The sequence below is a fragment of the Aquila chrysaetos genome, chromosome 5 (assembly GCF_900496995.4).
Source record: "Aquila chrysaetos chrysaetos chromosome 5, bAquChr1.4, whole genome shotgun sequence".
Lineage (NCBI taxonomy): Eukaryota > Metazoa > Chordata > Aves > Accipitriformes > Accipitridae > Aquila > Aquila chrysaetos.
In genome coordinates this window covers 6,994,231-7,021,522 of record NC_044008.1, presented here as the reverse complement: position 1 = coordinate 7,021,522, position 27,292 = coordinate 6,994,231, and the positions used below count along the sequence as shown (strand labels likewise).

At 41.6% G+C, this 27,292-nt stretch overlaps 1 protein-coding gene across 3 annotated transcripts; it reads right to left on the bottom strand.

Moving 5' to 3' along the window:
- Positions 1–243: 243 nt before the first annotated feature.
- On the bottom strand, positions 244–27,207 carry PROSER2 (proline and serine rich 2). Of its 3 annotated transcripts, XR_005932352.1 has the most exons (5): positions 26,971–27,207; positions 17,039–17,254; positions 4,987–5,242; positions 1,237–4,087; positions 244–590 (listed from the first exon to the last, which is right to left on the bottom strand). XR_005932352.1 is itself a non-coding variant. In XM_030015649.2 (4 exons), the coding sequence occupies exons 2-4, from the start codon at positions 17,216–17,218 to the stop codon at positions 3,096–3,098; spliced, it is 1,428 nt and encodes a 475-aa protein (XP_029871509.1). In that variant the 5' UTR covers positions 17,219–17,254; positions 26,971–27,207; the 3' UTR covers positions 244–3,095. The 3 variants fall into 3 exon arrangements, 2 of the variants coding, with proteins under 2 accessions (XP_029871509.1, XP_029871511.1); XM_030015649.2 differs by having other exon boundaries at positions 244–4,087; XM_030015651.2 differs by having other exon boundaries at positions 244–4,087; positions 4,990–5,242; positions 26,971–27,206.
- Between the last annotated feature and the right edge of the window lie 85 nt (positions 27,208–27,292).

Genomic DNA, 27,292 nt, shown 5'->3' with positions numbered 1-27,292 from the left:
CCAGCAGTGAGAATACGCATCTCTTGGCAGAAAACAGACATAAACCTCCCGCTCTGTGGTTTTGGTTTTTTTTTTGTTTGTTTTGTTTTGTTTTTGTTTTTTTTTTTTTTTAATTCCTCCTTCTTCACCCATGTCATGACAGTATTGAGCTCTGGCTCACACACACACACACACTCCCTCCTCCAAGAAAGATGCATGCTACTAAGAGACAAAGAACAAAATTCCACCTCCCATCAGCCACCGTTTCATTGATTTTATCCCAGTTTAATAGATGATTTATCAGATTTGTGCAAGACAGTTACTTCTAACACAAGGGGGGGGGGGGAATCACAGCAACATATACACACAAAACAAGATACACAAAATAGAGCTAAATTTATATACAGGTTATTAGCAGCTAGACTCTTTAACTTCATTTAGTACATGGCTTTACTTACTACAGTTTTAGGCACAGAGAAGAATTTACCAGTAGGATATTTGCTATAATGAAGGGCCACAATGAATACCTCGTTCCAAGTCCTCACTGAGCAGAAATTGGTTTACCTAATGAAGATCTAACTCTTAACTTCCCACTGGTTGAGGACGCTGCCCTGCACAAAGAATGAAAGAACATGATCCAGCTAATTCAGCATACTGCAACTTCATACTTCAGATATTAAACATCTAATTTCTTTTTTTTTAAATAGGGTTATGTTACAGAGTTATTGAATAGGACTGAATTTCAATGAAACAATTAGTGTCAGGGTTTGGGTTTTTTTTCCCCCCGTTTGCTTAGCATGGACTCTCAGCTGTAAACAACTCAAAGAAGAGCAAGAAATGATTAGATGCGAAGATTGCTTTGTACGCACTTCACATTTATAATGAAGAATTTGCTTTAACAGGATTTAAAAGCACAAAGGTCATGAAACATTTAAATTTACTTAGCAGGTTATGTTAATAAATTATGATGCATCATCCACATGTAGGACTCCATTCCAGGCTGCACTGAAGCAGGTGTGTGGATATATTTTATGTGCTTCCTTGTCTTCCTGATTTAGCACTACAGACTCAGAGCCCAGCAAAATAAGTATGTGCTTTACTTGCAGCATACAAGCAGCCTTTTTTGTTTCAGCAGCACTTCTCACATTTGATTATGCATGCGTAAGTGCTTTGCCAGACTGAAGAATGGCCACATATTTTAATTACTGATTGCTTATGTATAGTAAGCCTGTCACAATGAGGAACATGATCACTTACCCAGTGAAAAGGTTGAAAAGAATAGCTACATAACAGAACCAGCCAGATACCATAACACCACAATTAAAAATTTAAGCAGCAAGCAGACAATTTAAAAAAAAAAAAAAAAAAAAAAAAAAAAAAAAAAAAAAAAACAAAAAAAAAAAAAAAAAAAAACAAAAAAACTTTAACTTATGAGGCAGGTTGAGAATGATGCAAAGATTTTTTTCTTCACGACAGCTTCATTTGCAAGTACAGCTCAGCAAGTTTGAAATACTTTATCACAAGAACTACAAACTTGTTTATCACAGTTATGTCAGAGCTCCTTGCTGAAGGGTGTGTCAGTTTCCATTATAGCCGCTCCCCTCCTCTTCTCCAAGGTTTATTAGTCAGCTACTCGGGAAAAAGGGGGTTGCTTGAGGCTTTAGAAAGTGCAGAGAATAAGTGAGTTTTTCCCTTTAGAAAAACACAAAACACTGAGAACTCTTAAACATGCAGAATAACAACAAGAAATTTAGAGGGTCTGGAGTTTGGCATTTGATTTTAAAATGGCTATTCTTTGTTTTCAGGCGTACAAAAAGGGAAGGGAGTTTTAATGTGGAAGAGCAGCTTTGCCGTATAAAAGAAAAAAATCAAACCAACACACAAATATATTTTGGGACCATCTTTAAAAGCATGTCTATTGAACAAAGGCAAAATAACGCCAACTTGGACCAATCAGGAGCAACGTGCTCTCACATACAGCTCTCTCCTGTAACTCCACTTAGCCTGCAAGAATTTTGGCTGTAACTTCTGTTATGCATTGGCAGGGCAGAATCAAATAAGGCTGTGAACGGAGCATTATTAGGGCTGTCAAACTACAGGAAGATCAAGTGACAGTTTTTAGAAGTAACAGAACTTACAACTATTCAGTGTAGTACAGCTATTGTTCAAAAGTAACAGCTTCTTCACAGGAACCCTAACGTAAAAGATAAGACTTTTGACATAAGGTTCTCGCATTTGGTACAAAGTTAACTTGTTCCTATGGCTTCTCTGCTATAAGATCATCACCGGTACAGAACAGTTGGTGTCACAGATTGTCAGGAGACTCTTTGGCTGTCAGTGCGAAAACTGGTGCATATCCTTGAGGCTTATCTGGTGCCTTTCACTGGACACGTAGGTTGCTAGAGCATGACCAAGAAGCAGGTGGCTGGGAAGAAAGGCAAGACTTCAAGTGAAGCAGCAGAGCGATGCAGTCACCCACTCCAAGCTTGGGCCACTGTCAAGGAGAAGGTCAAAACTGAAACCACCCTCTGTACAGTCTTGAGTTAAGTGGGCACAGAGCAAGGAAGAAGACGACTCCACCACTGGTAGGGAACAAAGCCAAGCCAGATAATATAGACAACAAAAATTCAGTGAAGTGTGTCACGCTGGCCAGAAATTTCAGTTTTGACATTATCTCGAGCTCCCACAAACATACACACACATGTGGGCGAGACAAACGGAACTCTCTGTTTTGGCTTCAGAAAGAGCAAAAGGAAGATTTGCCATTCAGTTTGCTGTGTACAACTATACTGGACTGTACACTTCATTAACAAGATGCTGTCTGCTATAGTCCAGCATTACTTAAATAAAATTCCTCTTTGACTAAGAGCAACAGATGAGTATCTCTGAAGGAAGGAGAGCTGAAACCCACTGCTGTACGTGACTGTACGTGGTGGTGCCTTCTGGGATAAACACGAGCGGTCATTCCACAGTGTCTAGTACCTCCTTAGCTTGCCTGAAGCAGAGAACTTCCCCTTTCTTCTTCCAAACTCTTTGATCCCAATCCAGTTGGGACTACTCTAGCACAAAGCCATGCTATGACTTTCCCCCCTGTTGCCACAACATTGCTGTCCAAATTATGCAGTCTCTTTCAGTAGTCCCAGTTTCCGAAGTGCCTCCCTCCTAGCTTCTTCCGTTGAGCCGCGGCCAGCAAACTTCACCGTTATCCCTTGGGATCGAAATCCTGAAGGCCTAGGCAGTGAGCCTGATCTCCTCCTCATATCCAGGTTTAGACTAGGTTGTTTATAATCATTAAAATTTTTTGCTGTGTTCTGCTGTGTGCTGCTGACCTTGTTAGCAGCAAGAGCTACCTCTGGTTTGATTGTTACCGTTTTGCCCATAGGAAGGAAAGGGCTGGGCTCACTTTTTAAAATCTCATGGATGTTTTGATATCCATTGGGAACAGCATCTGCCTGTTTGGGCTGCACATCAAGCTGCTGAGTGCTTGGGGCATGGTCCACTTGGTCCTGAGCTGGTTTTCCCTTAACAAGGCCAAGTTTTGTCAGGGCCTCGTATCGTGTTTGCTCAGAGGAGAGATCCCTTAAGGAAGAACTTCTATTACGTGACAAGAAATCATTTTTCTGCAGCTTCTCCTCCAGTTCAGCTGCCAGAAAAGCTCCTCCGTTGATGTTGGCCAGCACCTGAGCTCTCCGCTCCTGGACGTTAACTGCTGCTTTTGAAATAGTCTCATTGAATTCTTTGCCACTGACATTTGTTATGTTGATGTTGCTCGGGAATCGGTGCAGTTTGGGTGCAGGTGCGGGAGGGTGCTTCGGACCCACAAAATAATCACCGTTGGCTACCGGGGTTTTCTTCCTGTCTGAATTCCCTTCCTTGAGGGCACTGGGGAAGCGCACCCTGCTCTCTGTCTGCTGCTCAGACATCTTCTGGGCCATGATGAGCGGAGTGGGGACAGAACGAAGCAATTTTGGATGCTGCACTGGAGGAGGGGGTGGAGGAGGAAGAGGAAGTGCCTCAGATGTTGCTGGTGGTGGTACAGGGGGATGTGGGGGAAGGTCAGCAGGTACAGCTGGCTTAGGGCTTTCAGTTCTCCAGGTAGCGTCCAACACTTAAAAGACAAAGCAGCAATAACGTCATTAAGTCTTCACATAGAGCAGAACACAAGGCTTTCTTTCACCTAGGATTAGCAAGCATCAATACTCCCCTCCCCCAAACCTTCTAACTCAAACTCAGCCCACATTGTCAGAAGAAACTATAACTGAACTCCTAGCAATGGCATCTTGTAGGCGATGCTATAGTTCAAATCACCATATTTACAATGCATTCACTAGAAGTCCTCTTTCTGCCATTCATTCACAATCTGCATGTTAGCTTCACTGTGCTTCAATGGCTGCTTTTTCTATAAGAGTTTTGCAATTCTTGTTTTTTATTGTAACAGCCAGGAGAGGACACATTACATCCCACTGTATGTATTAGCTGATAAATCCATTCTCCAAAAACAAGAGAGAGCAAATTCTACAGGGTGAAGAAAACAACATGCCATACACTATCTTGTCACAAACTTATTGATAGGATCATGTGCCTTTCAGTCCCACACAAAGTAACACTACAATCTGCTATGTTAAAACTCTTAGAGAAAGTCTTAAGAGGTCTTAGAGAGATGCAGAGTGTAAACACATTGATGAATACTAGTCTGCCTTGCTGCAATGACTCTGCATAATACTCAGTTCTGTTACAACTCAGTCACCAGGTAGGGGACTGAGATAGCAGTCCAACAACTTAATTATGTGCATAACCTCCATGGGGCGGGGGGAATTATAGTAACAGTAAGAGTTTCAAAAATCCCAAGTCAAATTAAAATCACGGTCCTTAGAGCTCCTGATGTGTAATAGATTCATCTTGAGGTAGTAAGGAAGGTACAGAATTTCTTTAGCTGTTTCTAATGAGAATTGGAATACGTCAGGGCTAGGTCAGAGGGAAAAAAACCACACTTTCAAGAAATACTACTACCTGGTTCTACATCTCTGCTAGGAGGGCCTTCATGGTCACTACTCTCAGGTGTTGACTGTACTAAGTCGATGATATCTTCAGTCTCTGAATGACTGGATACATTTTCTTCCGTTGACCGTGGAGACTGACAGTGGATGCCACTGTCATGTAGGACCGGCTCCTCCAAGTCATCTTCTAAGGCATCTATGGTTTCCTCAAAGAACATCAGGACATCCTGCTCTTCGTGAGTTAAGTATTTCAGACTCTCATCATCCTAGGGTGAAAAAAGAAAAAAGCCAGAAGGATTAACACCCTACAGATGAGTACGTGTCAGTACACTGATCACAAACACAGCACCCCTCTTTTTGAAGGCAGAAAGGGGCAGGATGAAACAGGCAGCAGTCACATCAGAAGCATCTCCTGCTTGCTGTTTCATCCCTTCCCAAGGAGGAATTCAGCCACTACAATGCAAAGGCTGGGGCGGGGGGAAGAGCCAGGAGTTTACAGGGCATTAGTTTTGACTGAAGAACAGCAACTGGTATTTAAAAATACCTAACTTTAGTTCAGCAGACAAGTGTCCATTTGAGTTGGACAGAACAAAGTGCTGAAAGATCATAAAATCAGACCAAAAAAAAGGCAAAAAAGCCCCTCCCACCTGTCCCTTTACAAAGGTTAAGATAGCTTCTTCAGGCTCCAAACTGGAGTAAGCTGTTACAGTTGCTGTGTCAGGTTCAGGGACAAGGCTTGGGGAGCAGCATGGGAGGGAAAGGGTGCATTCCGGCCAGTCCTGAATGGGTCAATTCCATTTTTGCTCTAGGCCAAAGTGGCACTTGGCTTCTAGAGGCAGAGCTGGAGATGAAATCTGGCTCTACCACTGCAATCTCTGAGTTATCCAGAGTTACGTGGTAGATCACAAAGAAATAATAAGGAGGGAGAGGGTTTCTAATGACTTTACCTTTGAGTTACAGAAAGGAAAAATTTAGAATAAGTATAAAGATGTGTTCCCTAGCAGTAAACTGCCTTGGACTATTTTCTCCAGCAGGAAACAATCCTGTAGACCACAGAAGTGATAAATAATCACTTGGATTATCCAGTCTTCATTTTCTCTGAGTCACTGCTCTTGATTAACTTAACACAATATCGCTATGAGAAGCTAGGCAGCAATGCGCAAACTCTTTTCCCTCCACCTACACCCTGGGAAACACTCACTTTTCCAGAAGCTTGGAGATGACAAAGAACGATTAGGAAAGGCACTACATTAAGACAATGGATACAGGAAAGACATTTCCCAAGAGAGCTGTGTAAGTTCTGGAATGTAACTAAGTATTGTTGAAAAGTAAGTGAGGTTTTCCCTTTTCTGGATTGAATTTCTCTCCCACCAGGCATATACTGGAAACTTTGCTGTCAGTAACTTAACAAGAAGGCACCAGCAAAGCAATACAAGACAGTTTCCTTTCATCTCTACTTTTCACTTCTCCAAGAACATCTGATTGTGCATGCAGGTAAGGTAACAAGGCTACTTCTCAATGGTGGGGAAATGTAAGTAAATACATATAGGTATGCAGTGCAAATATCCAAGAGGTAGACACATTCTTGCTAGGGCAGCACAACTTGCTTCAAACTCACCATGCCTGTTCAGATCATCTTACATGAGATTAGAATAGAAAAAACTGCGTGCAGCTCTACCTGTTAACTCAGCTCCTTGCGCAAACAAAGCTTTTATCCCCATCCCCAGCATTAAAAATAAGAACAATGTACCTCTGTAGAAAAATAATGCCTATAGATTAAAGAACTATGAAGTGCTGCATTGTACCAAGTGGCAGTTAGTCTCTAAGCACTCAGAACACTCCAGATGAGAAAACAAATGCTTTAAGGCTCTTAGTTGCCTTCTCTGGTGTGGCCTGTAGAACGTTTCCCTGTAAATAAATGAATGAAATACAGAAGACAGTCACACTGCCTTTCAGCCACTCTTAGCTCAGACACTTCAGGACAGGCTTGCTTATCTGTGGCTGCAATCATGTGAACACAGCAGTCTTCAGCCGCAGGTGGCACAGTTTTTTTTGTTAACACTGAAGACCTGCAGGAAAATACAAAGTTGATTTCAACAAGAGGCTCATGCTACAACTACATTTCTAGAGATTCAGATTTACTGTCATCAGGGTGAACATGGTTTGATGGCTGCGAGACACGTACAAAGGCGTAGGTACTTATAACTTTGTCTTAGCATCCACAGTGTACTGTCAGAATAAGTAACTTATTCCAGCTTGTAGCAAAACTGCTGTAAAAGCTTACATTTGGATGCCATTTGCAATTGCCTATTTAAAGGACTAACTTCAAAGGCTGACGTATTCCACAGCTTGCACCCACCACATGGCAGAGCTCAGTTTTCAAAGGCCAAGGAAAGTTTTACAGCTGCACTTGAAAAGTGAGAGACAGACAAGCTGCCTTTTTTTTTTTTTTCTCTTTCTTAATGGATGTTGCAATCTCCTTCCTTCCCCACCCAAATACTCATACAGCTGCTATGTCTAGTAGGCAAGAGAATGACAGGAAAGGAGCTGTTGTTAGGTAGGCCCTAGCTGGAGCTGAACAGGACTCCAAGAAGCTTTTGTTGCGGGTGAGCTCATTGCAAGAGCCAGACTTCCGCAGGCAAAGAAAAAAAGGGGGGTTGTGTTTAAGAAGTTCATAGTAGCAGCAGATCCAGACTGCAGTGCAGTACAGAAGTGATTGCACCACGCTTTGTTCATTTAAAAGAACAACTGCTCCCACGTGAGCTTAACTCATTTGATCAAGAGCTGAGCAAAAGAGCATGTGAATTGAAGCAAAGACTTTCAGAAGCCCTTCCTTCCATCCATTTCTGTGCTGCAAGACTGAGCGCTTTTCCATGCCAGGTAAGATTTGCAGGAGGATTGCTCAGCAGAGCTCTGCCTGACTTACCATCCCTCATGGATCTTCCTGAAATGATCAGTGAAGGATCTGAAATGACTTAACCATCCCTTTGCAAATACATTTGTAGTAAATGGCATACCTAGATTTGAAAGGCCAACCTCATCTCAGTTAGCACTTTGATCTCTTTCCTCATGCAGTTTTCCTTCAAGATGACCAATGTCACATTTCCTCAGGAAAAAAAAAAAAAGGACAAAAAAAAAAAAAAAAAGACAGCAGCTCTAGAGATTAGGCAGCATTATGGCAGGTCACCATACTGAGATGCAAGGCATCCAGCCTGGCTAGAAACTCCCTCAGGCAAGGCACGTTTCAGTTTGTGAGACAAAGAAATAATCCCATTTTAGACACACAAGCACAGTGAAGATAAACCTACTTAAGCTGGTCAAACCAAAGGAGCTCAGAGATGTAAAGCAAGCACTGACTTGCTTTACCACTGGTCTGAGAACAGTCCTGTATTATAAAACGTCCACTTGCATTACTTACATTATAGTACAGCTTTCAGAAAGTTTGGAGGAATTTTGTTGTGGTTAACTGATGCCAGTTTTAAACGAATTAGAAATAGACGTGGTAACCTTAGTTATTTGCCACATATTCCAAGAACTGGAACAGTTCATATTCTTTCTGGGCTGGTTTTCCAGGCCTCCTGTCTTCTTGAGCGATCTGTGTTTTTAACAGTCAAAGCACAGTCTTTTCAATTACTTGAGTTATTCCCCTCATACTTTCCACCAATTCCCTACTCTTAATACACAAACATGCCTCCCAAAAGTAAATCTCACATACACCTAACACTACCAACTTTAAACCTACTGTCAAAAGACAGCCTAAATTTGAAACTTGAAAATTGTGCCTTAGATGAGGATTAAAAAGACTGCTCAGACAGAAGAAATTTGGGATGCAAACAGCTGAAATAGCTGAGTATGCTCAGCTGGCATTAATATTTTAGATCCCTGTGCAGCCAAACGTTTCCTGCTTACACCAAACAGCAAAGAGTCTGTTAAGATGGTGTTTGGTATAAAAGAGGAAAAAAGAAACAAGAAAAAAGATAAAAGAAGGAACAGAATCTGTTTCATAGAAAAAAATCCCTTTCTACCTGTCCAAAACAGTGACTTAATATCAAAGGCCCACAATTTTTCACACGCATCTGAAGAAATTCTTAACATCACATCCAGGCCTAGAATCCTAAGGCCAGCACAGCTTTGACTGAAACAGGACAGCAGGGGAAATCTTAAGACTTCTGCAGTGGTTAAAAAAAAAAAAGAAAAAAAATTCTTCTGAAAACTGCTAGACAACCAAACTTCAATTAGCAAAATACCAGGAGAACACCAGATTCAACTGATTCATCATCAATCACTTGACAGTGCCAAAGAATTAATAGGCACAGTTCCACGGGAGAGAAGTGACTGGATGCTTCTCAAAAAAACATGAAGGGACCAACAATTCTAATATGTAGCAGAAAGAGACCAATGTAGCACCTCTTAGGCCTTAGCCTCTTAATAACAAGGCAGGCAGTTCTACTTGTAAAAAGAAAGGGGGGGGGAAAGAAAGCCCTGCATGCAGGAACAGTATCAGAACAGGTACAAAAGCTTCTGCACAGAAGAAAAAGGCACATACCTCTGATTATATTTACAGAAAAGGGAAACAGAATGGATTGTACCCCTGCGTTGCTTAAGTTGGAAGCAAGTGAATTATAGATAAGAACATGAACTACCATATAGAATCAGACTAAAAAGTCCATTTAGCTCAGTAGCCTGCATTCAGCCACCAGTAATGCACAGAACAGGGGAACAGTATTGCTGTAAATTGGATGGATTTGCACTTTTCTTCCCTACATCCTTCCAGTCTCCAACAATACATGGCTTAAGGACTTCCCAGTTGCATCCGCATCTGTGTACTTAATAGCCCTTAATGAGCTTTTCTAGCATGAATTCATCTTATTGTTTAAGCCCATTTAAATGGCTGGCATTCACAGCATTCTGTGGCAATGAGTTTCATAGTTTAATTGTGTGCTGTGTCAAAAAGTACTTCCTTTACAACCCACTATCTGATGATTTTGATAATACCATTTCATTTGGTGAAGACGACTATAATATTGAATGTTGTTTTCTTCAGTTTATTAACATAATTGTACCTGTGTGCTTCATAATAGTTAGCAAAGCATATAATCAATAGGTCGTGAGGAAACAAATGATCCAGAAGAATTTAAAAAATAAACTAGATGAACTGAAGTCATAAACTAATTAAATTACTCCTAACCTACTTTTAAAAAAGCAAGCTGAAGCAATGCAAGATCTACTTAAACTCTGAAGACATCTCTTTGGTTATCAAAGTTAGGCTGATCAGCTTGTAATTTCTTCTTCCCTTTAATTTCTATGTTAGAACAACATTGAGAAAAACTGGGAGACATTTGAGGCAAAAGCCACTAAACACTTTTTACGAAAATCAAATAGTTTCACACCAATCTCATTTCTCATGAGAGAGTTACTGACTTGGCCAATAGACATAAGCACAAGGTGTGATAAGCCTTGATTTGAAGGCTTTATTACATGCCCCCCCCAAATACACTCGGAGATAAATAAGGAAGCTACGCCTAGATGAAGTTACAGCAAGGTACCCATGTAAATGGAGGGCAGGGGAGAGATTTTTATTTTGAGAAGCAGCATGATGTATCATAAATTGAATAATGAAACAAGACAACCCCTGAACAGATTTATCCCTACATCTCTACTATCTGATACTTCACTAGCAAAAGTAGACAATTAACTTAATATCTGTTGATGCTTTTATGCTGGAAGATGCTGCTGCAAGAACTAGGTAGGACAGAATGAGACCTTCATAAACCATGTAAGTGTGCTGGTAGTCCATAAGATGAAATTCAATTGAATGCATGAATATAGAGTGATGAACAATGGCTAAGTGGCAATAAAAGACAGAAAGATCTGCAGGCCAGTTTAAGTGCCATAAAGAAGAAAGAAAGTGCTGTTCAGGTATGCGAATGTCATTCTGGGATATATTAACCAAGATGATGAAATAACAGCACATCCTCATTTGGAACACAGAGTTCAGATTCAGTCGCTGAACTTTGGAAAGGATGCAGCCAAGCTGGACAGGGTCCAGAACAAAGCAAGGAGTGCTGAGAGTTTAGCTGCACAGGAAGGCTGGCAGAATGGAGCACATTATGTTTTAAAACTGAAGAACGGGTGGTAGGCAGATGCAGCCCTGTATGTAATTTAATACATAAAATGTTGACCACTATGTGCACTGAAGGTGAGACAAGTTAAAGTTGGCTTTCACATTACAGAAACTCTAATCCAAGTATTCCTTGAAAAAGAAAGTAGTGGAATACAAAGAAACTGCTTTGGAAGTTCAGGAATGCCTATCAGGGAGGTTTAAAGAGCAGAGCTGCCCACCTGCTGGAATAATCTTTATCTACCAGATCCCACTCTGAAGCAGAATGATGCAGTTTATAGATCCTGAAGGCAATTTGTCCTCTATGCACATTCTCACTAGCACATTTTACAGCAAGGTCATTCCTTGCTAGGAGTCAGGTTCTTTACCTTAGCTCTACACTCACAGTCCAGAGCAAGTGGTCCTCCAGCCCCTCTTCCTCTCTACTTCTTGCCCTGCTGGTAGGAACAATGACTCTTCTTTTTCTAAGGCATACTGCTTGCAAGTCATGCTAATATCAATTTAAAGTGGATTAAGCATAGCACAGCTCTCTCCACACCCTGTAAGGAATGGCTTCCACATGCCCAAAGACAGCTGTATCCATAGAAAGTATCTAACAGTCAAAATAATTCTTCTCATTTTTTGTGTATTGTTGTTTGGTAAAATACTTGGACATGATGAAAGGCCTTGTAGTACAGTAAAGCCTGCAGTGTATCAGTATCAAGGGGGAAAAACACCTTAATTTTATGAAAGAAGTCTTTCTCAGGACTTTCCCTTGAATGCGCCTGAAATGCAGCGCAGTATCACAAGACTCTGGACACTCAATTTGTGAGAAAAAAAGGTGGCAGTGGGCTAACAGACTGTCGTGGTTTAACCCCAGCCAGCAACCAAGTACCACGCAGCCCCTCACTCACTCCCCCTCCCCACCTGGTGGGAAAGGGGAGAAAATCGGGAGAAGTAGTAAAACTCATGGGTTGAGATAAGAACGGTTTAATAGAACAAAAAAGAAGAAACTAATAATGATAACACTAATAAAATGACAACAGTAATAATAAAAGGATTAGAATATACAAGTGATACACAATGCAATTGCTCACCACCTGCCGACTGACACCCAGTTAGTCCCTGAGTGGCAATCCCCCTGCCCTCACTCCCCCCAGTTTAAATACTGGGCATGATGTCACATGGTATGGAATATCCCTTTGGCCAGTTTGGGTCAGCTGTCCTGGCTGTGTCCCCTCCCAACTTCTTGTGCCCCTCCAGCCTTCTTGCTGGCTGGGCATGAGAAGCTGAAAAATCCTTGACTTAGTATAAACATTACTTAGCAACAACTGAAAACATCAGTGTGTTATCAACATTCTTCTCATACCTAGCTCAAAAACATAGCACTGTACCAGCTACTAGGAAGACAATTAACTCTATCCCAGCTGAAACCAGGACACAGACACACAACCTGTCCTTTTCCACTAACTCCTAAAACCACACTGGAATCCCAGGACCTCTTCAGAGAGGCTAGGGCAAAGAGATAGTAACACGGTGCACTTGGAAGACCAGGCCTGTTGCATTTGAATTATCTGTACCGATCCAAAAAGGGTAAAGGTCATAGCAACTAATTTTTAGGCTCCAAGAGACATCATAACTACAAAATAACCAGGTCAACCCTGAGTTAAATGGCTGAGTGTGTGAAACAAGATACGGAGCTAGCTCAGACTACTCACAAGATACTTGCTCTTCTTGTCTGTGTAACCAATGTTCAAAATGTCACCTGTACTATACAAGGTGTCTGGTAGTGACAAGCCATCTTCAGTGACTGTGTATCAAGTCTTGTTAGAGCCACAGAGGAAGCTTGTTTGAAGAAATAACAAATGGAATAATCAAGGCATCTTTTTAGAATCACAGCCATCTGCTGATTTAAGCCACTTGATTAGTGACCAAAAGAAATAGTCACTTGACCAAATTCTGGAGGTCACCACTGCCCCAAAAAGAGTGGTGATGAACTGCGTCATTAACCAAGGATCTGTCTGAACCAAAGGCAAAAATAATTAAAAAAAAAAACCCAAAACCAAAAAACCCACAGCATGATCCATTCAGAGTAACAAGAACTCACTATCCCTCAAACCTATCACGCAGCAAGACATGTTCATATACAGAAGGTATAGTACTGAAGTCCTATCAACAGATCCAGGGCACTGACACAGCTTATTACTAGTGCAGTTCCAAGTAGCACAGCTCGCTTTAGGTATAACCTGCTCCTTCTGGTATGATTTTCACAGGTGATACTATTGTCCTAGCATGTTATTCACACCTAGAAACTAAAGCAATTACTCATGGCTGAGAATAGATATACAGTACAATTACGAGAGTGAAGCACTGAAAAAGAAGGATTGGCTTTAAGAAGTCAGTCTGTGACTATTCAGTCAATGGAACAAGACCAATTGCTTCAAAAAAAGCTAAGAACTAGTTTTCTCTCTGAATTAAGTGTCCTTAAATTGCTGCAACTGTATTTCACTTCAAGTTAATTCTTATACCACATATCAGGGAGTGTCATTCAAGAATGGGTTTTGGAAGTCAGAATTACCAAGCAGAACAGAGTGGTTTTGTTTACCCTCCCCCTTGGATAGTGGAACTGATTTCACATATCGAGAAGGTACACTTGTCTCATGCTTTTGCCAAGCATGTGTATAGATACCACCTTCACTGAAAAGAAAACAGAATATACATGCAAATTCATGTCCTCATATATAAGAGCTTCTATGGTTAAAAGATACAGAGAAAAGTTGGGGGCAGGAAACAGCTTTAGGTGATGGTGTGAGATGACAATATCAAGGCAAACATTCCTCCCATCCAAATGTAGGCTCTTATACTTGTCTTCAGCTGCTGTGATAAATTTGGCAGCATAAATCTAGACCCAAACATCATTTATATGGAAAATTCTACTGCAATCAAGACAGGACATGAGCACCTTGCTTTCCATTAAAAAAAAAAAAAAAAAAAAAAAAAAAAAAATCAAACATGGCTTTAAGGACTGCAATTGTCAAAGATTAACTAAAAGCAGGATTGTGTAGGTAAGAAACTGAGAAATCTGGCAAATTAAACTGAACTGACAACAGTTCACTGGTAAGAAGAATCACACACATAGAATTTTAAGACCTTTTTGGCACATGGCAGTTCATGTCCATCTCCTAGTCATTCCTAAAACAACAACCAGTTCCACAGCAAGTAATGCCAGCACAGACATACAGTATGCAAGAACAGCCAGCAGTCAGCCAAACCAGCTCTAAGCAGTCAGCATAGGCTAAAGCCGGTCCAAGTGTTTGTCTCTATTATCACATCCCTAGGTTTGTTTGAATTCCACAGATGCAACACAAAGGTTATATTTAGTGACTAATGTAGTTTGACACCAAGAAGCTCAAGAGCCTCTTTTTTGTAATCAAGTAGGAAGAAACCTGCCGCAGTACAGGCCTGTCATAAAAAGCACTGCTACACTTCTTTCCTTTGCAAGGCCATTAAAAAAAAAATAAATTAGTCAACTCTGACATTCCTTTTTGTGTCTCTAGGTGAACAGACCCAGAAAAGTGATAATGAAGAGGCAGGTATGTCTGTAGTTGCTTCTGTTTCAGGGCTATGAAGGTCCGGTGTGCCTGAAAATCTGCCCCTTCCTTTCTCAGAATTGGTCTAACAAATTCTTCGCTTACACAGAGTTATCTATCCCCTCCTTCTCATTACACCACCAAATCTTCTGCATCTTGTGAACTTTTGTAACAAAACCACTGAAACAAGAAGTTAAGGTGTCCAGGAGCATGTTCCAGCAACTAGCTTTCCTCTTACAAATTCCCTGATCTGCTTAGTGGACTGTAAAAATCATGCTTTTAATACACAATTACACAAGGATATGGAAAAAGAAATATTTGAAGAATACTGCTCTTCATCCTGAGGATTTTTAAAGCCTCTTTCAGTGCTGAACAGACAAAAGGTATCAGCCAGTGGAACAATACTCTTTCCTTACATCAGATCAGAAAAAGGAAAGAAAGATCTGAGCAGCACTGAAGACTTGCCTATTCAGAATTTCCTTCATATTCAGATCAACACAGACCCCTTCTCAAACTCAAACTGAAATTATACCTTCATTGAAAAGAGTTTTCATTCCCCAACCTGTTACTCCATGCATGCTAGTTGTCAGCCTTATTGGACATGCCACCTACTATGCTAGAACAACAGTCATAGAAGGGGATCTGCAAACTCATTGATACATGCTTCACTTTCTTCATGCACAAACTCAAATAAGACAAACTAAAGGCTTTGGGAACTTCTTTTGCTGATGCACAGGTCTGATGGGAAATGCCTAAACCTGCAGCCAGCTTTTACTCCATCTATAAATTACTGCATTACAGCAGGATTCCAATTCTAGCTAATGCATTATCATATAGGTTATCACATGGTAAGATCTAGTTAGACTAAGGGAATCTATGTCATTTTCTGACATGGCCAACTGACGATAAGACTGTACAAACATACTGATTTACACATAGCCTCATTATTCAATACTGATTTTTTCAAATGACCAGTCTCACGCCTGCTACTGCAGCTAAGAATAAAACCCATGGAAACATGATTGGCTACTACCTTGAGAACCTGGAAAACTGGAGTCAGAGTAATCCATAAAATTATCTTGTAATTCTGCATAAAATTAAGCTGTAATTCTTTAACAAAGTGCAACTCCCACTGTAATTCTCTAAGATCCAATCAGTTTTCATATAATAAACAACATACTCTAAATACCTGAGTCCCAAAGGTGTACTTGGCTATGCTCTTGGACCTCACCTACCTTGACGCTTCACAACTTTTTTTCTAATGCAGGTCAGAAACAGTTAAGGGACTAAATTTAGTAGTACTTGTTTTGTGTTTTAACTAGCAACACAAGCTGAAGGATACAGCATAGTATTAACAGAGTTGTATTTTCATTAGAAACAACCAAGAAGGAACATCTTTAGAATTACCTCCAGTTGCCAAAAAGCTCACAAAGTAGCACAAAAACACTGAGCATTTCTGAGGTATATAAATACAGGTATCAACTTGCTGACTTATTTTCAGCACTTACTCCTTCACAGAAAACTACTTCACTAAAAGGAAGCTAGCAGGGAGGGCAAAGATACAGAAAGCCTAATCCCATGTTTAAGGCAAGACAGAAATTTAGATTTCCATTTAGGGAAAGCATGTTTACCAGAATGCTCTTTCCTCAATTAAAAATGGATGCTTTTCAAATGGTTGTGATGATAAAAAAAAAAAAAATGCAAAGAACCATACCTGCTTTCTAGGCTTAGCCTGTCACAGTACAAACACTACTGTTGAGTTCATTGCCTGAATCATCTTGCTAACTGGAAAAATGCAGGAGTGCATCCTACTCCCTCAATTACTCACATACTATTTAAATGGCCACACACTCATATTCACTAATGTCAAGACAGCTTTGTTTATGGTGATGTATTTGTTACTCACCTAATTATATGAAGGTGGAATAAGCCGAGACCTTCATTCAGCAGTGTCAACAAAGAGCTTAAGCAAGAAACAGCGTATAGAACAAACACTATCCTTAAGTTCCTTTACAAGCGACTTAAGAAAGCAAGGGCAGAGACGTGCACCACAAGCAGGTGGTTGCACCAAGTAGCCCAGTGTAATGTGTGCTCCTTACTGCCATTCCCAGTTCTCTGGGAGAGGTGGCCAGAAAGAAGCACTCTCCAAGCTCTCAGAGAGAATCAGACCAGAACAACAAGCTGTTGTACCAAATCAGAGCAGTTATTTCTGGCCTTTTGGTTTGTTAACAACCAAGACCAAAAGCAACCATTTAGTAATAGAAATGGCAAAAATCAATGCTTAATAAAACAAACAAAAAAAAATCCTGTGATGTGAACAAAGCTACTAATGTAATTTGTATCACTAAGCATAAGGCTCATTAAACACTTACCAAGGCAAGATTTCTGCCCCTAACTTGGCTGCCATGATTCTCCACACTGCCACCCCTCTCCATGCTCCCACGTGTGTGCTTTGGAGAGATTTCGGATGCCATTTCAGGAGAATTTGAGAGGAGATTTCTAGGCATCACACTCTCTTGACTTATCGATCCCGATGCAGCGTAGAATGCCATCAGCGTATTACGTAGGGCTGCTAGCTTTATTCATTTCTGAAAACAGAGAACAACGCGTTACATTGAAATCTGTTTTTTAAAATACTTGAAAAGGAGTGGAAAGTAAATAGTAAAGAAAGATCCCACACAAGTTAATAAGGGGCATATCTTTATGCTCTGGAACACATCTACCACCTATGGGCACCTTTTAAAAAAATTGGTCTTCTAAAAGGTGACTTTAAAAATACAACATATCAAGGTTCTGTACCCCATCTCGTGTGCTTCCAAACCAGATGTCAAGTTACAAGCATGGACCCTGCACACATACCTGTCCTACAGATTCAGTCTGTGTTTTCCATTATGACACATCATTAACAGTAATAAAATCCCATCGGCTGAGATACCAACTGACCCAGCCCAAATATCTTCATCTTTTATTAGCTTTTAGACAAGAATTCTATTTATCAGATCATGAGGGAAACAAAATCCAGTTCATTTCCTAACACTGCTGCAGTTAACTCGTGTGTTACTGAAGCAGCTCTATGCCAACTATTTTTGGTGAAAGATCCATGAACAGGGCTTAGTGCCATTTTTGCACCATCGCATTACATAGCAAAATTGCGTTTTAAAGCTTACAGAGCTTTTATTTCACTCAGCCATGAAGAAACAGTGCTTGTACATTTGGAAGACACTTACTGGAACAGACATATGCACCAGCGCTTACTGGAGCAAAAGCCCCCAGTTTTTTAAGCCATCCTAGTGCTCAGTTCTGTAATACCTCTCTGAATTGTCAACATCTCCCAAAACACTCTGACAGAATTTCTACCTTCATTCTCAAAGTATCACAAAGACAAAAGTCATCCTTGTGCACTAACAGCACAAACAGAGGGTGGGTAGAAAATAGAACCTAGCTCCTTTCTCTCTCCAACACATTAAAACATTCTTTGCAACAAGAAATCGCCTTGTTCTTTAACAGTCCATCTTTTCACCCGCCCTGCCTGTGACCAGGAAACAGCAATGATGCATTCCTCAGAACAGTTGGTTCTGAGGTACCACATTATATGCAGCCAGCTGGGAACTGGATACCACTACCCTGACACTGTACAAATGAAATGAGATGGACCTGCTTCCCAAGTGCTTCTCCCTTTATTATGGTTCGAGAGGCGACATGAGAAGCAAAGTCAAGTCTGCATTTCCAATTCAATTGGATTATTTCTCCTTCCTCCCTATCCGTCAGCTGAGGGCTGAGAAACCAGAGCCTCCTGGTAAGCTGATTAGCGTTTCATAGCAGTGAGATAACATCTGCCAATACTGAGCAACAATTCCATCCAGCTGATCATTTCCTCCCAGGAGAAGGCTATGACATTACCAGAGGTACATAGGAACGCTCCCTCGTCTATGCCATAGCACCAACATGTGTCCTGGGCAAAGGCTCCCACACAATTTAGCTAGGCTGCAGTCCAGCAAGCCTTGGAAGCACAATCCACGTGAACAGAGCACTGGATTGCCACAATTAAAGCATCTGATAGCCTTTCTTATGAACATTAGGTCTAACGATTAAGATTTAGCCTTGCTTTTACATAGGAAGAACACTCTTCCTTTCTTCTATTAATAACATTAGCTACAAAAGATACAATGCATCCTCAGGATAATGGTCTTTAAGTGATACCACAGAGGTAGAAACATGCTTTTGGTCCTGGTTTTTAGAATCACAAGACAGGCAGACATAAGAGCACTGCAGCAGCTGCTGTACCTCCGGGTGCCATGTACCCAGGCTCAAACCAAAACACTACACTGCAGAAAGCCTAACCAGAAAAGAGCAGCCCGAGTCTAGAACATACCCTGCAACAGCAGCTCCATCTACAACAAACCCTGTGGCACTGAACAGCCACACAAAAACACACACACAAGAAAATATGTATCATTTTTAGAAGACAACATTATCAGTGAAAATCTTGACTCCTCTGAAATGCTACACACAAAGTCACACACACACAAAACCATATATATCTATATATATATCTCTATATCTCATTTTTAGAAGGCAAGACTATCAGAGAAGATCTTGACACCTCTGAAATTCACAGAAAACTCCCACTGACTTCAGATTTCATCCCATGACTTTCAAGGTGATGTTCAGATGGAAAAGAATATTTTTCTAAGGAGGGACCAGCAAGAGGTGAGTACTCCTACCAACATCCAACATAAGGTGAGTATTATTTCTCCTCAGGATTTTTAAGCTGCAGCATCAATTTTTATCCAATTGTCCCCAGTATAAACTGGATATGCCATGTTTGTTCAGTCCCTCAGTGATGTATTATAGACAACTACTAGATTTCTAGCTAGAATTATACTCAAAACTGTTTGTGAATATTTTATAGACTACATTATGAGAGGTCATAGCTCCAGATTATAATAGATATCACAAGACCTGCATTTAAAGACTAACCAAATGAAGATATTAATCCAAGTTACCAAGAAACCAATGGGCCAAAACTTTGAGGGAGCAGGAAGTATTTAAGAGTACTGTTCTGCTTTCTCCAACAGCAAATCCCTAGCATAACCAGGTCTAAGCTTCATAGTGGGCTATCTGCATCCAGGACAGCAGGAACACCCAGATTCAGTAGTAATAAACATTAAAGCCACAAGTTCTAAATAACAACAAATAACTGCTTCCAGCAAGCTCCTGTTACTCATTTTGGAGTTCAAGCTCAGATGTTTCGCAAAGCTCCTGAACAATGCATAAAAGGCAGTGACTGCAACTGGTTAAGAGAGCCACACACACAAGATCAAGTAGCAAGCCTTATGGCACTGGTTCTGCTTTTGCACATAAGCCGTGGCTTTTTTGGAGCTTTTACTCGTTTCAAAAAAGCTCGGGAGCGGGTGTGATAGCCTGTGAGCCTGCAGGAAGGGGCTTCTGTTTTTCACATCATCTTTCACACTTCAAGGGTACACATCAATAAGATCATAACCCATTCACATAGATTATTTCTTCTCCCCTTTGCTGTGTTTTTTATGCTTTAAGGGAGAAACTCCTATGTGTTTGTACAGTGCCTTGTGCAGCTACAGCTGTTGTGAGGTTGCCCGGCACCGCTGCAATACACGCAGCATGCTTTACAAATTCCCCTCCTAACCACAGCTAACATAGAAGTCCCTTCACCCTTTTTATGTCCCCTCTAAGTGAAAGACTTAGTGGATTTAAGATAGAAATAGCCAAGAATCTAATGAATTTCAAGAAGACCCCACTGCCTGTTTCAGTAGGATTGCTTAAGTAACAAGCAAGGGTTCAAAAATAAGGTAACCATTCTCAGAGACAGCAAGAACAGCAGGATGACAGGCAGCTGTTCCTCCTGACCTTCAGAGATGCATTAAATATGAAAGTTGCTCACAACAGGATTTGTTGCTTGGTCTATTCAAATGCATTGTAGCAGGGGTTTTTTTGGTTGGTTGAAGAGATGTGTGCCTGTACCATTAGGGATTAATAAAAAAAAAAAAAATCAGACCATGATACAAGAGTGCAGAAGTGTGACAGGAACAGTACTATTTAGAGAGAAGATCCCAAATATTAAACCAAAAAGGCATCTTAGGGAAACTGTGATTCTATCAGCTGAAATGATGACTTCTCGGTTACACTAGAGCTAGCCTTCATGAGATATTTAAAACGATACAATTCACATATCATGCCTGTTTGTCAGAGGGTAGTAGGAGGAAATTGAAATATTCTGAAGTTAACATTGAATTTTACCTCCAAAGATTTAATTTTGCTTTGACAGAGGCACATAATTCAGAGAGACTGTATTAAGTTGCCATCAAAGATAAGGTGCAGTCTGTCCTTTTAAAAAGGGTATTTTTATAGTTTTGCTGACTAAAATTACTTCTCCACTGAAGTTCAATGTTAGCATTTACAAGGGACTGTTTCTGTAGTAGCAGGAGATTGAAAAAATTGTTTATTAACAATCCTATTTGAAGACTAGCTTAATAGGCAAAAAGATCAATCCCACAAAAATGGAAGACATTTACAGGCTAAAAGTCAACCACTACATAAGCCAGGAGCTGAAAGCCAGCAAACAGACAGCATCATGCCATTTACTGCACAATATATTTAAGGTAAGTAGAGTCAACAATTTTTAGAAAGTTCTCATACATTTTTAAAAGGGCGCAATATCAGTCTCTCCCTCCCTTCACTATACATACAATTTCTAGAACACTCTTTGCACGAACCATTTCTTAAGCTAGATTTCTAAGCCTAGACAGTACTCCGAGCATCACACACACTTTGCCCGTTTAAACAGCTATTTCTCAGTGACACAACCAAAACAGAAGAACTGGCCAGTGAACTTCAAGGTTTGTTTAATGTCAGCTGTATACAGACATACCAATGCACACACTCAGCTGTGCGCACACCGTCAGTCATCTTTGACTCCATGGTGGTGCTTGAGTTTGGAGAGTTAAGCATCTGGAAAAAACATCTGAAAGTACTCTGAGGTCATTCAAAGTGCTACTGTGGGATAGGTTTTATAAAAAGGATGGTACAGCGGCAGACTAGAGACCTGTATCTCTACTAGCCTCTGACAGCAGCAGATGCTAAGGGAAGAGTATGTAAAACAAGGCAAGCAGAGAGTAGGAATTCATTCAGATTCCTGCACGTTGTGGTCAGGAGACCACAGGGCTTCCCAAAACAGGCCAGGTATTTGTGTCTAAACCTGGTGAATTTTTCCTTGTATTAAGTGCTCCTGCAAGATACCTTTGAACCTGCTGTACAAGATCACAGCTAAACAAAACCAACTGGCCCATGACATGTCTTCACCTAGCCACTGCTGTTACAGACTACTCCAAACTAACTGATCCAGTATGGTGGACATATTTCCTCCTTATGAACAGAGCTATCAGCAGCTGAATTCTTCTTATCTCCTTCAGTATATGAAATACAGATTAAATCCTTAAGCTGTAGAGGTAACCCATGTCCTACTCTTGTGACACACAGCAAGATTTAAGCTTTCTGGTAGAAGAACAGACTAAGTGACAGTACTGCCTACAAAGGACAAACCTCACAGGCAAGTTGACTAACTCTAGGAGCACTCAGGATGGCTGAAAAGCTATTTCTTAGAGCACATAAAAAAAACCCAAATCAGACAGTGAATTTGTAAGCTGTTCTTATAGAGTCAAAACAAACCTGAAGTAACAATCAACAACACTTGATGTTTAGGAACCAAGGTAAACCAAAACTGGCCAACACAGTTAAATTCTGACTTTTCTTCTCCATATCAGAAGTGTAGATGCTCATGATAACGTGCTAATGCATTTTACTATGACGTACGTTCCTTATCTGCTCATGAAAAATCCTGTCTGTCCAAAATAGTCATGGCTATTTAACATCCAGTAACCAGAATATGTTTCTGCCCTTGTTTAGAGATGGACTGCCACCATAGTACAGCCAGCAAATAGAAAGCTGACCATTAAAAAAAAACCAAACAAAAAACCAACAAAAAAAATAGACCCCAGCCTACGACAGTATGGTCCTCTAGACAAGAGCCAGGCCAACAGCATTTTTATAGACACTTCCTTGGACAGAAATTCTGACTGAGATTTTCAGAACAGGTGTCAAGTAAATCTGAACAATGTTTAGCAATGTGGGAACTCGGGGTACTCCCATGGTAGCACGGCAGCCCAGGACAGACATGCAGCTACAACCAAAGTAGTAAGAGTGCTAACAGCCATGTGAAACACACAGAATTCAAGGGAATTTAATGTAAGTGACCCCAATATTGTGTTTTAAACTTTCTGGTTTCTGTGGTGCATTTGTGACAATTCAAACTTTCCTCTACAGGCTGGAGAGCTACAAAATCCGTTAGTTTTAAAACTAAAAACAAAGATTCTCTCAGTCCTCTAAATCTGGAAGCTGGAACCTCAAGGAACACACTGAATGTCATTCATACAACTCACACTAGAATTTGCGAGAGCTGCCAACAGTGAAATAATTAATCCTGTGTATATAAGTTTTTAAAAGAACTAGATGGGCAAGGCACCAATTCAGTAAAACTTAAATCCAGCTGACTTCACTAGGATATTTCATCACATGCTTAAATAGTTTGGTGAATTGGATCTCAAATTAAACGTAGCAACCACTTGAAAAGAAAGGAAACAATCACAAACCAACATTTTCATCGCTTAAGTAATAATTCAATTACTACACTGAATTCTCCAAATCATGCTTTGCTCAGAAACAATACTTGAGGTCACACCTTTGACCACGTTAATCCAAGCCTCAAGATACCAGAAAGAGGGTTTGATACTGTTCTTCATTCTTAACTGATCTTTCTGGATTTTGAAGAACAGCCCCGTACTTTAGAACTTTGTTACCTACTGAAAACAACTAAGCCAACACAAGACAAGACACCTTTTGCAAAAGCCTAGATCATCATTACCTCATCATCCTCTCTGCAGCGCCTGGGAAACGCTGCTTCTTAAAACAGACAGTGGAATACCAATGCAGGATTTGATGATGCTAAGCACAATGGTCCACCCTCAAGACAGAATTTATATGGGAAAAAACTGTGAAGCATGTTCTCACATGTCTTTGCCTTATCCCTTGCAAGTAAACTCTGTTCCCCGTTCACTACATCAACAAGAGTTCAGCTGAATCCAGTTGCCTAAAGCAAAGGCCAGTGGCAAAGGTTCATATTCAATACTGTTGATCAAACCACCAGAGAAAGATCCCTGAAGTACTCACATTTCCCATGCATTTAGAGCAACAGAATCCCTCCCTGCCCCAACTAAAAGTAAAACTACAGCCAGTGACAAGTAGTTATTTTTCTTTAGATTAACATCATACCCAAGGATAATAAGGCTCTCACTAGTACTCTCCAGTAGAGATTTGAAGACCAGTATCTGTTCAGTGGCAACACTACATATGATACCCAGAACTGTGTAGTCCAGTATTATATGGGGCTTTAAACACATCCAGGTGATGGCTGAGGTCTCCTCTGACTTCAAATGTCCTTATGCAAATTTCAACAAGTGTCCAGTTCCTTTAAAATTACTCTTTTTAAGTCTCCCCTGTTAACATCAGGGTGGTGCTATCTATGACAGCCAACACTTTAAAAACATGAAATGTACATAAACAATTTCAGGCACCGACTCCTCTATAATTAGTCAACTTCTGTCTTGTTACAGGTGTAGCATCACTGGGGCTTAGTGTTTCATTATGTAACTACTGCTACAGTCACAGCAAAGGTGAACCAAATCCTGTTTTACAAAGTATTTAAGACAGCAAGATAATTTTCAGCCCCAGTACAGCTGTGTCACAGTCTCGCAGCTGGATCTTAGGTTGCCTTCCTGTGTTTTCTTTTCTGACTGCTGTGCTGGTATAGGGAGGAGGGCAAAAGATATCTGAAGCACAAAGCAGAGGTGTTTACTCTAAAAAGCAGCTAATTTAATGCACATTTCATTCCTATGTAAGTACATAAAGGTCTGCCTGCCCAAGGCAAACAGAGCTGAAAACAGCACCAGCAAAACACAGCAGTGAAGTCTTGCCCTGGACTTTCCTTGGTACAAGGATAACCATACACACCCAATTGAAAAGGATATCTTTAAGCAGTTAGTTACACTGGAAATTAAAGTTCTTTGCTTTTATTTTTTAATTAAAAAAAAAAAAAAAAGGAGGAGGGAGGACTTGGTAACAGTATCTGACACCGCCTGTCTGTCTGGCTTTGAAAGCCACATTCATATGCTCATTTATTTTCATGCTCCAGTATTTTAGAAGGTCAGTCAGCCTGAGACTTGTCAACTGCTCAGGAGTTAAGTTGTTCCAGTTACTATATCCAACCAGCAAACCCCTCTGCCAACATTCTTGGTTAATATTTCTCTCAGAGGCATGCAGAAAAAAAGCAGCTATGACCAACACAAGGAGAAGAGTTTTACTATTGACAAAATAGAGAGATGTAATACAGAATCTCTCAGCAGAGAGATGTAATATAGCTTCTCCCTGTTCCTTTCCAATGTCAGGCATTACTTGTACTTCTAGTCATAAAACTTCATGTTACTCATTCACTCTCTGTTGTAAAAACCCCAAACAGATCCTTGATAAGAGAGACACAGCTGGAAAAATCTATTCCACTTCTGAGAAATAATTAGCGTCTTCATTTCTTGGAGACCCGAGTGAGCAACTTCTTTTTTTTTTCCTTTTGCTGTTTAAACATCAGCTCTCCCCTTATACAGCAGTAATTACTGCAAAGGAAGGAGAAAAGCCACAACCATTATTCTTTATAGTAGTACCTGTACAAGGAAGTCCATCTGCAATGCTGCATTAGTCAAGGATCTGTAGAAGTGTCTTAAAATAATACCTTTTTATTAGCCTAAGCCAGAAATTGCAAAAGCTTTTAAAACAAAGACTTATGCTTTAGGGTTTGGAAAGAAGTCTTTCCATCTGTGCCCTTCATAAAAGGAAGGGGAAAGGAAATAACTGTTACTTACATTTCTGATACTTGTTATAGTTTAAAATCCTTGCAAAATATTTAGAAAGATAAACAACCTCCTCCAAATTTCTTCCCTATTTCATCTGCATGCTTGTTACCGCAGGAATCATCTCTTGCTACACCCGTGCACAGGACCAAGCACAACAGAGCTCCACTTTCAGCTTCCTCCTCTCCGTGCCACACTAAAACAAAAACTATTCAGGAAACATGCCCTTGAGATCCCAGATTACTGAAAATCCCAAGAGTGTTTTTAAGGCTGTGGTTTCTCTCACACATACTAAACCTCACCTGAGCTACCTAAGATTACGATCTTAAGAAGCACCAGCCACCTCATGCTCACTGTCTCCAGGTGGAAAAGGCACCTGACAGGGGGTAGGGAAAAAAAGTATTTTGAACTACAATCTGCTATGTTTCAAGCCAACAGGTTTTCCAATGGCAACATTAAGTTGCAGCCAGAAAACAACGAGGAAGAATAAGGCAGCTCTTTCCCATCACCCTTAGTCACTCAGTAATACCACGCATCCAAAGTTTAACAACGCATGGGTATGAAACCTTTCTTAACTCTTCTTTTTTTTTTTTTTTTTTTTTTTTTTTTTTTTCCAAAGTACCTCTGCGGGGCTGTGCCGGTCTCCCTTTCCTCGCTGACAACGCAGCGGGCGGGGGGGGGGAATGACAGACGGACGGGACAGACACCGGGCAGCGGGCGGGGGGGGGGGGAAGGACAGACGGACGGGACGGACACCGGGCGGGGTGGGGGGGAAGGACAGACGGACGGGACGGACACCGGGCGGGGTGGGGGGGAAGGACAGACGGACGGGACGGACACCGGGCGGGAAGGACAGACGGACGGGACGGACACCGGGCAGCGGGAACGACCCGGCCGGAGAGAAGAGCGGGGCGACAACCCGCGCAGCTACACGGAGCAGCCGCCGTCCCGACTGCTGCTCCTAGAACCGCGGGGTGAGGGGAGGGGAAATAAAAAAAGAAAAAAAAAAAAAAACCAACCCAACCAACCCGTTATTGAGTAATAAGAGCAATACTGACCCATTCTTATCAAGGGCTGACAAACGCGCGGAGCGCTCCGCGGCCTCTCCTCGAAGGGGCCGCTGAGGGAGACCGAGACCGAGGCAGGGGCAGGGGCAGGCGGAGCGGCGGGAGCTCATCGCCTCACGCCAGCGGCTTCCCCGCGCCGCCAGCCCCCGCTCCCGGGAGGCGAGCACCGGAGCCGGGGACGGCGGGGGGGAAGCGAAGATCCCCTCAGCCGGAGCGCCGCGCAGGGCGAGGGGAGGCTGCACTCACCGGCTCCGGGGAGCAGTCCGCACCTCTCCCGGCAGGGGCGGCGGTGGGCAGAACGAAGAGCGGGAAGGAGCCCGGACGAAGGACGGCGGCGGGCAGGTGGCCGGAGCGGTACCAGGCGCCGGGCAGGGGCTCCGCCGGCCCCGAACTCATGCGCACTGCGCCCGGCCACCACCCACGGCGGGCGGTTAAAGCGACAGGCGCTGCGCCAGGCTGGGGTGGTTCGCCCCGTGTGGGGAGCGGCGCCCCGTCACGGCTCCGCCTCACCCGGGCGGGACGGTCGCCTTTGTCCCGGGCCCTCTGGGCAGGGCATAAGGCCGGTACT